Genomic DNA, 13,631 nt, shown 5'->3' with positions numbered 1-13,631 from the left:
GTTCTTCCCTATTTTCAACAATCTACCCGAAGCAGCACTGGGCAGAAATTAAAGAGGATTTATTAAGACAGTTCATGCAATTATACAGAAATCCTCACTTAGACAGTCTCTGCATGTACTCTAGAAATAAATGAGTTGGGATCTTACCTTTTCAGACACCAGAGAATGCCTGTACCTTGGAAACTGGCCAACTCTGTAAAATAATAATGAATTTCAGCAACAAAGTATAGATTCAAGATCAAAGATACAGACATGTTTTGAAATTATACTGAAAATCTTAATTCATATTGCAAATCCCCCCACCAAAATGACTGCCTGAGACAGGAGGAATGGAATGGGAAATGTAGAATGTAATGGCATTCCCCTGTTTTTTCACACTCACAAAATCCTTATGCTTACCTTGAAATCTTCCGAGGGACAGGCCAGACTTATCCCTGCGGGGTTTTATAGTGTCTCGTCTGCAGATGCTGATGATGCTTCCCCTTTCTTCGGTCAAAACATTTTGGCAAAACTTCTTTGGCAAAGCATTGTCTGGCAAACTAAACTAAGGGCATAATTGTCATTTGATTTGACTGATATAATTAGAACATTTTTATGTCTTACGGCCTATGTGAATATATCTCCTATAAATAATTTGTCAAGAGTGCTAAGGAGAGAATGTGGACTACTCGAGGCACTTAGAGAACTTGGATGCAGGAATTGCAGTTCTTATTGCTGACTTTCACAGTGACTTGCAGCCCATAGCAGTTTGCTTTGTATGTTTATATCACAGGTCATAGAGTGAGGATGATAACATTTCTGTGATGCTTTAGGAACTCAGTCCTTGAGAGCAACAGCAAAAATATATCGAAACCAGTAAATGTAGTAACCAATCTCTTAAAGTGAGATTTTCTTAAAAACTGAGAGACAAAATGCATCAAAATGCAAGTTTCTGTATAGGACAGTCTTGATACCTGAGAGTGTTCAAAATACAGTGAACTGAAATCCTGAAATCATGTAGTTGGTCCAGGTAATGGGAGACACAAGTTCTAAAAATTAGTTCTTGAATGGATACCTGACTTTTGGAGTATCAAATTAAAATATATTTTTGTGTGTGCATACACAATACATACCTGTGTGCATACTTCCTAAAACCATGATTCTCCAAGAATCCCCAACTCACCTATACCTGTAGGTACCATTACACATATATCAGCATATACTTCCAAATACTCTGCATTCTGATAAATCCTTAGTCCAGCACTACCATCCCATCAAAAATTTCTTCTATACTTAGACACTCAAACAGTCCTAGAAAACACTAGCAACCGAATTCTGCATATATCAGACCATTAGAGATAGCAGTCTTGTGTAATGCTGACAGTATAGGAATGGGAGATTTGCTGGAAGTCCAGGAGAGTAACTGTATTAGAAAAAGAGCATCATCACTGAAACTACTTTAAATCTTTCAAATCTAAACACATTATTTTCCTGGTTATTAACATTTCATTTAATGAATATGAGAACTAGCAAACTCGCAGAACTTGTGTCACAGATGCACAGAAATGTTGGTTGGAAGGTATCTCTGGACCTCCATTCTATAATCCATTCTTTCATTTGAAACAGATGTGCCACTAATAGAAGCTGTAGCTTTGTCTGGTTGAATGTTGAAAACCTCCAGGGTTGAAGATCTCGCAGCCTCCTTGGGTAACATATATCAGGTCTGCACTACCTTCACAGTGAAGAAATAATGTCCAGCCTGAAGCCCCAGGCAACAGTGTGTGACTCTTGGTGTATTGTCAGCCATTACTGAGCAGGGTTGGGCTCTGGCCATGCTGCTCACCTTCCATTAGACCCTCTTTAATTCTCCACGTCCCTCTTGAGCTAGCGGGAGTCAAACAGGGCACAGTATTTCAGAGTGCTTAGTCATATGGACACTACTGGATGGTAGAAGGCTCTGGGATAAACAGCATCTGCTTTGGATTTATTTCAATTCATGAAGTTAATATATCCCATCCGGATGATAAACTTCTGTGATTAAGACCAATTGGGCCTTCTAGCTTCTTTCAAAAAAAGAACTCTCTAATCTCCAGGTTGGGAAATACCCAAGCTCCAGGTTTAGCTCCCTGGTTCTTGTTGAGTTGTATACCACAGGAAACTCTTTTTCTTCTGTCCAAGGAAGGGGCCTGAACCTAGGAAGGGAGAGATCTGCTGAAAGAGGCCACAGTGCCCAGACGCAAAACAAAGAGCAAAATGCATCCTACAGCCATCAACCTTCTGCCTGTTTCCATCTCTACAAGACTGGACTCTGCTGGCACCAGAAGCAAACCACAGCACAACCAAAAGAGAAGAGGTGGAATGAGAGCAGCCCCCAAATACAGACTGTGAACACAGCAATGCAACGTGGCCAAGGCACAGGAGGGCTGATATTTGCCTAATGGGAAAAAGATTCATGCAAGCTGAAAGTAGACGCTACCCCACTTTCTGCCAGCTCATACCATGCAAATTCCCTACCCCTGTGTTCTGCAACCATAGAATGAAGAAAGAAAGACACTCTTAAGCACAGCTTGATTGTAAGAGTGGAATGCTGCCAAAGACTCTGAATTTACGGCATTAATGAGAACCTCACTGTCATCTCTACTTTTTTGAACTGGAACATCAGCTCTGCAGTCTGTCAAACTGGAAGGAAGTTTGACAGTCCATAACCTCCATGCCATTCTCTTGGAACTACTTGCAGGCCTCATACTGAGGCCCTCCAATCGTCAGATGCCAGAAACTCCTGGCGAGTTCCAGCACAAGAAAGGAAAAGTGACTTCAAGCCACCTCTGTCAGACAGAAGCAACTAAAGAAAACAGAGTTGGACCACTGCAAACTCGACCAGAAAAATTCAGGAAGGTATCTTTTGGGTTGTCAGTATATATGGTCTAAACCCATGGATTCCAGTACTGAAAAGTAGCTGTTAGGGAGCTCCCATCTAGGCATTTGAAAGAGCACAGCAGTGATTTCATTGAGGTCACCATCATTCAGTCTGTTAATTTCACAGTATCGCTGAGTACCTTTGCCAGTCCCGCTAGATCATGCAGCTTTCTTAGAGCAGCTGCACCATGGACTCCCAAACTATTTCATGCAGCTTTTTCTGAAAACCAGAATTGGTATTAATCTTTTGCCTGACTACAAAGCAGGAGAGAGTTCATTCACATCAGCTACAACTAGGAGATTTCAAGATGACCATGGTCTTACCACACCCCTCTGAGTCCACATCCTCAGTGTTCCCACTAGTTAAAGAGCAACCACTTGCTCTTCCCAAGTGGAGAGCAAAGGAGGAGAAGCAGGGGAGTCAAAGAGTGCCTATGGGCAACAACCTGCATTACAGAAGAAAACTCTGATCAGGTAAGTCCCATCTCTTCTGTTTCTTGTACAAAGCATGAAACTCATGGCTTTCTCACCCTCAGGTAACCCATGAGCCTCCTGTAATGTTCCTGTTAAGATCCCGTGATTGATTGATCTCTGTTGAGATACCTTTGCATTCTCTGCTAGTCAGTCCCGTTGGAGGCTGTAGAGAGCTCAGAGCTGCTAGACTTCTGCTTGGCTTGGAAGCATTCTCTTGTGACGTAGGTTATTTACCATTCTCTAGTAGGTTATCAGAGCTCTGATGAGCTTAAACATCCTTCTCTGATCATAGCTCCAGTAGTACATTGCAGAATCCTTTAACAATTCTGAAGATGTTAGCCGAGAAGCTACATAGTCAGAATATTGGACCTTTCTCATGTTTCCTACATTGCAGAATATGGTGAGAGAAGAAGTCATCTCACTCTTATCAGACACAGTAAGGGACTCAGATCACTTGTGTACTGCAGAAACCACTGGGCAGCCCTGTGCAGTCCGTGTTGTGAACGAGGTGTCTGTTCTGCAGACCTTACTAGCCTAGCAAATGAATGCATTAAACAGTGCTTCTGGTTTTCAGGTGGGCTGCAGCTCAGGAGAAAAGATCTAATTCAATCCTTATCTTCGTATCTCCATAAAGCAGATCTTGGGCAAATGAACTAAATTGAAACCTAAGCTGGAGGTTGGATATTGTAGATACAAAGCTGATTTTGAACCAGGGTTAGGTACCCTAGTTGACTGCTGTTGGAGCAACCAGGTGTTTCTGCGCTGACCTCCCAGCAGCAACCCTTCGGTATGAGGAGCAATTGTTGGAACAAAGGGCAACTTCCTATCCACTGATTTCTTTGAATTATTTTATTTCCCTATGTTCCCTTGTAGCTGCTAGGTTGACAGGAGCTTCCTCTGTTAAGGATATTGAGACAGGAACCATAGCTGTTCCCCTGTCACTTCCAAACTGTTTGATGTTAGGGCCAGGATAGCAAACAGCAGCCATTTCCTAACCCCTCCTTTAAGATAGCAGGCAATACTTGAAGGAGTCTTTCAAGAGTGTTGTTTAAGCCTGGATTGCCTGGAATCACTTTCACAAAGAAATAAGCATTTATCTTCATTACTCTCCTTATACTCTAGAAATAAATGTTTTATCTCAGTGCCTTGATTCTGGCTTAGGAATATGTATAACAGTGTGAGATCTAGTTCCTAAAGGGACCACTTTTAGGTCTAATGCTCTTTTTTTTTTTTTTGTAAAATACTGTAGTTTTTATACATAGCAGAATAGTACCCTGCCAGAATAAGTGTCCACCAGGCATTATTCCTCTCCTGAAGTGAGGGTATTATCATACAGCATTCTTCAGTTAAAATAGTAAACCATCACCCCAAAAGTGCAGAGTCTGGGATAGCAACAAATTATTTCCCAGGAAATACCAAAATGTTCATGTGAAACAGGGCTGTGCTTATGGCGCTTCTAGTAAGAATGCAGATACAGTACAGAATATGAAGTTCTCTGGCTTGCTTGACTGGCATAAAAGAAAAAAAAATCATAGCACCTTGCAAGGTTTTTTGTTAGCCATGCTGTCATTATAGCAGTGCATGTCTGGAGAGATCAGTTTGCTCCGTAGCCCCATGATGGACAGTCTGAGGGAGAATGTCCAGCCTCTGCTGTAGCAGCATTTCTGCTGATCTCTGTGTAAAATGAGAGGTTGCAAGAATGTTAGCACAAGACAAGCAGAAATGTTAGAACACTGCTCTGAAGCAAAACTTCTTGTCCCTACACTTCTGCTAGGATGTGGCTGGGCACTGAACAGCGGAGATGGTAAGGACACATTTTCCCAATTAAAAGGTTCTTTATCCATTCAGTGTAGACCTGCTATAGCGCATGTTTTCAGTGTTCCCTGCAAAATGTGTTTTGTCCATATTTTTTGATGCTTTGTCTGGTTAGGAAATATGTCATTAAATGAACATTTCTGACAAACTGCTTGAAAGAAGAGGGTGAGAGAATTGCTGGAAGTATAGGTGACTTCCCAGGACAAGTTACTGAGGGTCATAATGAATGAGACTTAAACCCGCAAAATAAGAAGCAGTGTGGGCCATCCTTTCTCTTGGCAAAGGCAAGCTGAAATTTCTAGGTCTATATTTAATCACTTGTGAAGACAGGCCAGGAAAGAATTGCAATGACCTTGCTGTCTCTATCCCTCTTCCTCTACTCGGATCTTATTTTCTCAGATTTTTAATACAGTTGTGATTTACCTTCACTGTAAGAAAGGGAAGGTGAATGCATCTGTCCTAGAGGTAATTTGATAAACTTTCGTTGCGTTAATGAATTTTTCTTCCTGTGACAGGGCTAAGTGACTTCCCACAGAGTGACATTCTTGGAAGTCCACAGAACAAGTTAACTGAACATGAGATGCACATAAAATCCATAATCTGGTCTTAGAGAATGGTCAGCTTTCAAATGTGCAGCACAGGTGCACCATTACTCACACGTCTCCTGAATCCACGGCTAACATCATCGGAAGAGGTCTGGCCAGTAGATGCTGGCTCAGGGGACGACCTTCTGAATGCCCTTTCCATCGCCCACCAAAGCATCTGAAGGGCTCCTGCTACAGATCGGTGAGTAGGGTGGGTAGCCTGGGGGTCCTCCAGCTAGAAAAGATAATGGAAACTTTATGTGGCAGAGTAAGAGAGTAAGAAAGAGTAAGAGTAGAAGAAGAGTAAGGAAGGGGAGGGAAAGGAAAGTAAGGAAGGAGCATGATATTAGCCCCTGCAGGCAATTGGGTCCTACAGAGAGAGTAAAGTTACGCAGCAGAACCTTAAATTAACTATCCTGTCCCCTTTGAATGCTGCAAATAACTATCTTCCTTGCACTCTATCCAAAATTCAATATGTCCTTTCCCTAAGAAGTTGTACACCTGACCAAGAACAAAATACCTGCAAAAAGTATCTCCCAGGTGCTGGAGTAACCTATACTACAGTCTACAGCACATAGTTATACTTCAGCAGGATATTTTTCTATTAGTACTTTCCTAGCTCAGTTTCTTCCAAACACTAAGTCTCCTTTCACTCCAGATTCTTCTGCAGCCACCTATGTAATGTTAGTAGAAAGGTATCCTCAGTGGTTAGCCTAAATGTTTCCTTAGTTGCTCTCAGTACATCAGTCAGAAATGTGAAGGGAAGAGGTACAAGGCCCCGCTCCCCTGAAGAATGAATCTGTCAAAGCAGAAAATCTCCTGCAGGAGATAGTGATGGAGACGTGGAGACTGAACTCCCTTCGATTTGCCAGTATCTCCCTGGAGCAAGAGGCCTCACAGGGTCTCAGAGCTGAGCTGTCTCAGGGTCCTGCACTGCTGTCTTCCTTACACATTTGCCAAGCTGGGCTTTTGTTATATGGTTTGCAGGTTCGTGGAAAACTCCACTGTTGAATTTAACCTCCTCACACTCTTTGACAAGAACTGGAACGGTGCTTATTTGCTCAGGAGGTACACATAGCTCCCTAGACCCAGAGGTCACAGATCTCAGATCTTCTTGAGTTGTTGGAGTAGAAGGACAGTATCTATTTTAAACTTTCACTCAGAGATGGTTCTTTATGGTCATTTTGGAACAATATTTTCCTCATCAACAGTTATCTTTGCATCAGCGCTTGCCAGCTGAAAGGCAACCCAACTCCACAAATAGTATGTCTGCGCAAAAGGACTATCATTCTCCAGCTATAGCAGTAAACAACCAAGGGGAAGGAATCTTTAATTTCCACCCTTTGGTACATGATTTTAATTCTGGTAATTAAGGGATCCCCCACTGAATGGTACTGTTAGCTAAGCAGAAAACAAAGCTTAAAGCTGTGAATTATTTCCGGCTGTTCTATCTGTATATGGTATATCTTACTTAGACTAGCACATTCAAGTATATAATTTATACTGCACTACCACAGAGATTTTTTTTTTTTTACAAATTAATTACACAAAGAAATCTCATTATATTCCCATAAAAACAACAAGAATTCACATTTTAAAAGAAAGATGTTTTTTAAACAATTTCCAAAATTGTTTTTATATATTTCACCAAATAACCTTGTTGTTTAGATAAGCAAATAAATAGAAGCCTGAAAGAGGAACTTCCTTCCAATTGGAAAAAGAGGACTCAAACCATTTTACAGGCATTAATAACCAGCAGAATTGCATACAAGTGATATCAGGCAAAGTGGGATATATGTCCTTTCCAGGCAGGATTAATAACTGACTATGAAATATGAGCATAAAAATAGATACAGACATCATCCCGGGTTCAGTTGCAAGAAAGATGATGAAGTACGTGTTATTCTTCTATAAAAGTGCATATCGTACCAGCCATATCTAGATGATCCTTGACAGATGCTTGTCTAAAGCAGATCCTGGAAAGTATTCATTAAAGGAGATAGGTTGAAGGTTATAAGTACTCTGGGCCAGCTTACACAGTTTTTTAAATTCTAATATTTTCCCAGTCTTTATTCCATGACAAATTTATAGCAAATTCAAAAGGTACACCCTTGGCCATAGAATCACCTACCTCTTCAAATAGATCTTTCTATGCGAGAAAATTATTCTCAAAAATCTCACCCTATCTTTGTTGACTAAACACATGAAGTTCCATCCATAGCTTTTCCTAAATCATATTCTCCATACTTACAGGTCTGACTTCTACTCTCCCTACTCCATAAAACAGATTTTCTCTTTTTACTACAATATGCTGTATTAATGCTACGATATACTGTACTCAGAGTACCTTATACTATGCCAAGATAGTCCATTACAGAGTAAGTGAACAATCACATCCTGTATCTTAAAAATAACATTTCTATGGATACTCACAGTAATTAGATATATTTGTAACAGTTTCACATTTCTGACTGTAAATGAATCTTGTGCCCACATTTCTTCTTCTCCAAGGCGTAAATACCATTCCACAAGCTTTTCTCTGTCTTACTTCATCTCCCCAAAGGGCTTTGTTCCTCTTCCTTAAATTTTCCCCTCAAAACTTAGGAACATTCACTCAAATTTTCCAAAGCTCCTTTTAATAGTCCTCTCACACAAACTCCCAGGATTGAGGCCCTTCCCAAAGTCTTCAGTGTAATGGTCCCTCCAGGAGACGGGAGCAGGTGATTGCCGTTATGCAGTGAAAAGGGCCCGTCCTGTGGCAGTGATACTGTGTGGGTCCTTACTGCTTTATGTTTTATATTTTATGAGCCAACAAAGCAGGATGCCCAAGTGCATTTTTAATGGTGTTTGTGAATTTTATTCCAGATCCTCCTGCCTTGGAAAAAATAGGTCCATCATAGGCTCATGTTAGGGCAGGTGTTTCCATCTCAGTGGCTGTACTGTGAAGGAAACACAGTGTTCTGAGCCACCAGCACACAGACGCATCCTTGGAGCGGGGGCTGCAGAGCCAAGCGCAGGATTCACAACCCGCCTAAATGAGGAAAGTGTCTGTTCTTCCTCACCTTCTACAGTCATGAGCAGCTTACTACACAACAGTGGCAGAGAAAGTCCTAAAGCAGAGTCCTGCATCATTTCACACTTTAATCCATACAGCAGTGTATTCCAGGGAGCTTCTAAATCACCTTGTAGGATCACACCCTTTCCCCATTGAAAAAAGAAAAAAAAATCTATAGGTGCCAGATCCTCGGCACCTAGTGCTCTGCCCCCAGACCCCTTGCTAAGGAAGAGCGAGCCTTTGTTTTGAGTAGCAGTTAATGACTGACCTTGCCTCTCTCAGCGGATCTGTGTCAAAAAAAGCTGGTCCTGTTCACAGGCCACAGAAGGCAAGTGGAAGCAGATACACAACTGTGCAACCTGCTCAGTTTTCTCTGCAAGATGAAGCAGGACAGGCGAAGTGGAAGAGGATGAGGGGCAGAATTTCTTTTTTCCCCTCCCTCCATCCTTGCTCTGTCTCTGTGTGTGAACAAGAGGTCTAGATCAGCTTTGCTTGGTTTCATAGTCCTACAGGATCTGCTCTTTTCACATACATTTCATGGGCGACAGCTGAAAAGCAGATTCCGAGAATCACTCCTCTACCCTTCACCCTGCAAAAGGCCCCGAGCCTCTGCCAGGACCCGCATTCTTAAGTTCCATCCACCCAGAGCTCACATCCTTCCAAGCGTCTACACGGCCGCCCTTTCTCAGCAGAGAGCCCGTTGTGCAGTGACAAGTGGAGGCTTCTGTTACCTCAGGGTCTTTTCTCGCAACATCAAATGACTATCTCACTTCCAGTCTTTCTTGGATTCACTCCACTTCCCTCTGTGCTGTTCCAGTGAATGTACAGGGTTAGTTGAATGATTTGTTTGACTCTGGTGATAACACCTTGGCCAGGAATTCTGAGCAGGTTTCAAACCACCCACTGTCACTCAGGACCCAGCTGCAGGTCCCCAGCAGTCAGGCTGGCCGGAGGAGGGGGCACCTCTGTGGCTCCCTGCTGCCACCTCCTGGCAATTTGTGCCCTGCGTGATGGAGAGCGACAGGCGGAGCTTGGCCGGGCCCCCTGACAGGGAGGAGACCTCGGGAGCCCAGGGTGCCCCCGGAGGAGGAAGCTGCTGATCCTGGGTCTGTAGAGCAGCAGTGCAAGTGGCGACGGGGTGGCCACCCTCCCTGCTGGTGTCCGCGGGCTTTGGCTCCTCTCTGCCTGATAGTCCATAGTAGCAAGCAGGGAGACCTGTTTTACCGAGCTGTAGGAAGGGCTACTAGAGCCGGGCTGCGGGTTGAGCGGGACTAAGCACCATGTGGTAGCCACTGCCTGGGCCAGAGGTGGTCACGTGGCTCTCCTAGTTCCCCTGGCCCAGAAGGGATCTCTGGTGTACACCCCTATTTCCTTCCTTCAGTGGGTGCTGGGAAGACACAGCCTGAGCACAGGGACACGGCTTTCTGCAGCAGTGCTGTCGCTTCTGATAAGTTGGGCTGGAAGAAGCTTGGAGCAGCCCCCTCAGTCCTGTCGTGCTTCTGAAACAGAGTGGATGGTGTTTATGAGGTGAGGGAGGAAAAATGATATATGGTCAGGGCCATAGGACCTTTCTTTCCTATGCTGGTGTCCAAGAGAAGTGAGGCAGACACTTGATTTATGCTCTTACAAGTGAGAACACACTCAGGCCTGCTGCTCAATTTTAACATTTTGGAGGGAAAACAGAGCTGTGCTTGAGCAAATCTTTCTGAGTTAAGAATAGCGTCTGCCATCTTAGGGCACAACACAGTTGTCCCACTCTGACAGGGCAACACATTGCGGTGGGGTATAGATGGCAACCTACCCTCTGAGGAATGTCTTTAAGAGCTATTAGTGGAAGCGTATCATCTACAGCAGCAGGCACGACCCAGCTCTGGAGTCTTGCAAGAGGCAGCTGTTTTTAGCTATGACTCTGAGGATGAAGAGAGACAAGTGATTGAGTGACCCTCCTGGCAGGGGCAGCCTCCGGCCTCTGTGCGCAGCCCCTACTGTCTTGTGTCCCCATCAAGTCCCAATCAATTGGTTGTTGCACTCCCAGGCGCCAGGAGGGGCTTATTCCTCCCAAGCGTGGGCTATGGGAAGCTGTTGCATGAGTTGCTGCTAACTCATAACCCAGGATCTCTCCATTTGCTGGGGACACTAGTCCAGGCCACAATTCCACCAACACCGCCCAGCTACACTTATGGCAAGCCCTCCCTGAGGGCATGCACTTGTCCCTGAGCTTTAGGATATGCTGCTGCCTATTTTATTTTCAAACCAGGGCTCTGGGAGCTTGAGAGATACCAGAATGTGTGTAACTTAGCACCAGCAAAACACACAAGAGACTAGAAGACAAAAGAATTGACTGTGCTAGAGGACTAGGCCAGCATCTGTATGGTGTGTCAGGAGGTTTTCTTAAGGTTCTTGAGGTGGAAACCTGGGGTCTTCTCCTAAAGAAACATCTCCAATTTTTCCAGGCCACAATGACAGAGCATCTTGAGTTTCTACTTGTCCATCCTCATCACTGACTCTGGAAGCAGGCTGGAACTGGAGAGGCTGCACTTGGAGCCAGGTAACCTGGGATCCCCTGGGATAATTTGTCCTAAGCATAGAGCCTCAGAGCAGTTGGTCACAATTTCCCAGCAGTGTGCGTGCTCCATTGCAAACAAAGCCCAGGCCTTTACTGGGGCTTCTACATGATTAGATCAAGTCCTCAAGCTGTAGACTCTCACAGTGTCCAACCTCAGAAGGTGTTCTGGCCTCTGCTCCTGAATGTGCTTCTTGCTTCCCTGTAGTGCCAGCTGCCCTTCACTCCTCGCTTGCTGCTAACATGTGTTTGGTTCACTCTGTTGCGGAATGAACTCTCCAATAGCCCCTTCATTCTGGAGCCAGAGTGTAGGAGATTGCCAGGGAACACTTCAGACAGGGTTAGTCCTTCAAGGGTAGATGCAGTTGTACAGAAAATAACTTAGGAATTCTCGGGTACTGCTATCCTGTGTCTGGTTCACTCCACAGCCCTGAAGTTGTTGTGATTGATGAGAAAATCCTCCAAGGCTTTCGGGTCCTCCTGAAAATAAGGAACAGAAGTTAGCTGGAAGTGCAGAGCCACTGGTGCTGTGAAAATATCAGGTAAGATGTGTCTGTGTGAATGGCTTTTTCTTAACGTACCTTGACACTGCCTGTGTGTCTTTTGCTCAAATTAGGGACAAGGTGAAACAGGTCAACATACTACAGCCTGGACTGATATGAGAGCTTTCAGCCATAGAGCCCACTGTGCCTCCCCTGTTCTGGGGTCCAAGCGAAGGAAAAAGTATCTGCTAGTTTCTTCTTGTGCCCAACAAACCTGTTGTGGCAGCTTAGCCGGTACCTAGGCCAAAAGGCAGGTGCAGGTACCAAAAATGGAGGTATATGCCCCTTAGATTTACCCTTCCTCCTGCCTAGTCAAAAGGCCACAGGTAGCCTGCAGGGAGGTGACAAGTCTGGTCTATGAGGTGATGTGTTGAGGAGATGGGCTGGCACTACACAGCATATGGGAAATGGGCCATGGAGGGGAATCCTTCCATCATAGCATCTAGGGTAGGAAAGACTGCACCGTTAGGAGTCTACAGAAGGGTCATTACAGTGCTGTGTCCACTGAAAATCAGCTCTCCTATGGAACCGTCTGTGATTCACAATGCAAAACACCACCACAAGTGTTCACAGTTCCTCCATCCAGAGTTTGCAATAGCCAGGAAAAGTATGCAGGCTGTCCTGACTGGACACTGAAAACATGTGCAGCAATGTTGGTAGCTGATGGTGGGAGGTAAGGTTAACCATTCAGCAATATGCAGAGCCTAATGAGGGATCCAGGAAGGGAGAAAAGAAGCCACTGCTCAGGGTGTATGTGCAAAGCATTCTATGGTCTTTATTCTCTAAGCACTGAGGCGATTACAAAGACTAGTTACAGAAGAGAGTGACAGAGAGGTTCACATTTTGTGCACCACCCATGTCACTTTGCTGCCTGCTGACATTCTCACTCTTCCTCCTCTATCTTCCTGCTGTGAAACTCGCGGCTCTTGGCTCGGAGCTTGTTGACCTGCGACTCTGCAATGTCAGCCCGCTCCTCGGCTTCCTCCAGCTCGTGCTGGATCTTGCGGAATTTGGAGAGGTTGACATTGGACAGCTCCTCCTGTAGGGAGAGACGGAGATGGTGGTGAAGAGCCCAGGTCAGAGCTTTCTAGTGCTCCTGCCACTGGGACCTGAGGGGTTGGACAGGACCCTCCATCCACCACCCACCACGGCTTTCCCATAGATCTTACATGGACCTCCTCATCCTCCCTTAATTAAGAAGATCTCCAGACTGAGCAGAAGGCGCTCTGTCCAGTGAAGGAAAGGGGTTCTGCACTGGACAGTGCTTTTACTGAAGATATGTTAGTTTGGCAATTAAAGATTTCACTAATTCTCTGGTAATTCCCTTGGTCCTTTTAAGTTGCTGAGACAAGCTAAGGAATTTTTAAGAGATGGCGAGTCTATGAGATCTCACCCATCATCTACCCAGAGCTCTTAAGAGCACACAGGTACCCTTCGTAGAGATCTCTATGTGAAATTTAACACATTTTTGATGAAATTCCAGAGAACCTCTTCTTTTAAAAGCTACTTGAGACATTGCAATTCTTCTATTCTTAACTAAGGACTCTTTCTCAGTTCTCAGTGCAAGACTTACAGCCTCTTCGGATTGTCTCTTGTATGATTTCACTTTCATTTGCAGCTTGTCCACCAGGTCCTGGAGCCTGAGAATATTCTTCCGGTCTTCCTCAGACTAGAGCAGGTGGTGAGCAGAAAAGAGAGAAAAG

At 44.4% G+C, this 13,631-nt stretch overlaps 1 protein-coding gene across 1 annotated transcript in view; it reads right to left on the bottom strand.

Annotated features, from left to right (window-relative positions):
• Nucleotides 1-12,683: 12,683 nt before the first annotated feature.
• The window catches only part of LOC104566362 (myosin heavy chain, skeletal muscle, adult-like), a 28,199-nt gene continuing 27,251 nt past the window's right edge, over nt 12,684-13,631 (bottom strand). The window contains exons 39-40 of the mRNA XM_088535828.1: nt 13,502-13,597; nt 12,684-12,967 (exon numbers count right to left, since the gene is read on the bottom strand). Of these exons, the coding sequence (XP_088391954.1) occupies nt 12,812-12,967; nt 13,502-13,597 (252 nt within the window). The 3' untranslated portion in view covers nt 12,684-12,811. The remainder of the gene's footprint in view (nt 12,968-13,501; nt 13,598-13,631) is intronic.

Source organism: Tinamus guttatus, unplaced genomic scaffold (genome assembly GCF_059628265.1).
Source record: "Tinamus guttatus ecotype Peru unplaced genomic scaffold, ASM5962826v1 Tinamus_guttatus_pri_ptg000649l, whole genome shotgun sequence".
NCBI lineage: Eukaryota > Metazoa > Chordata > Aves > Tinamiformes > Tinamidae > Tinamus > Tinamus guttatus.
This window is presented reverse-complemented; position numbering and strand designations above follow the sequence as displayed.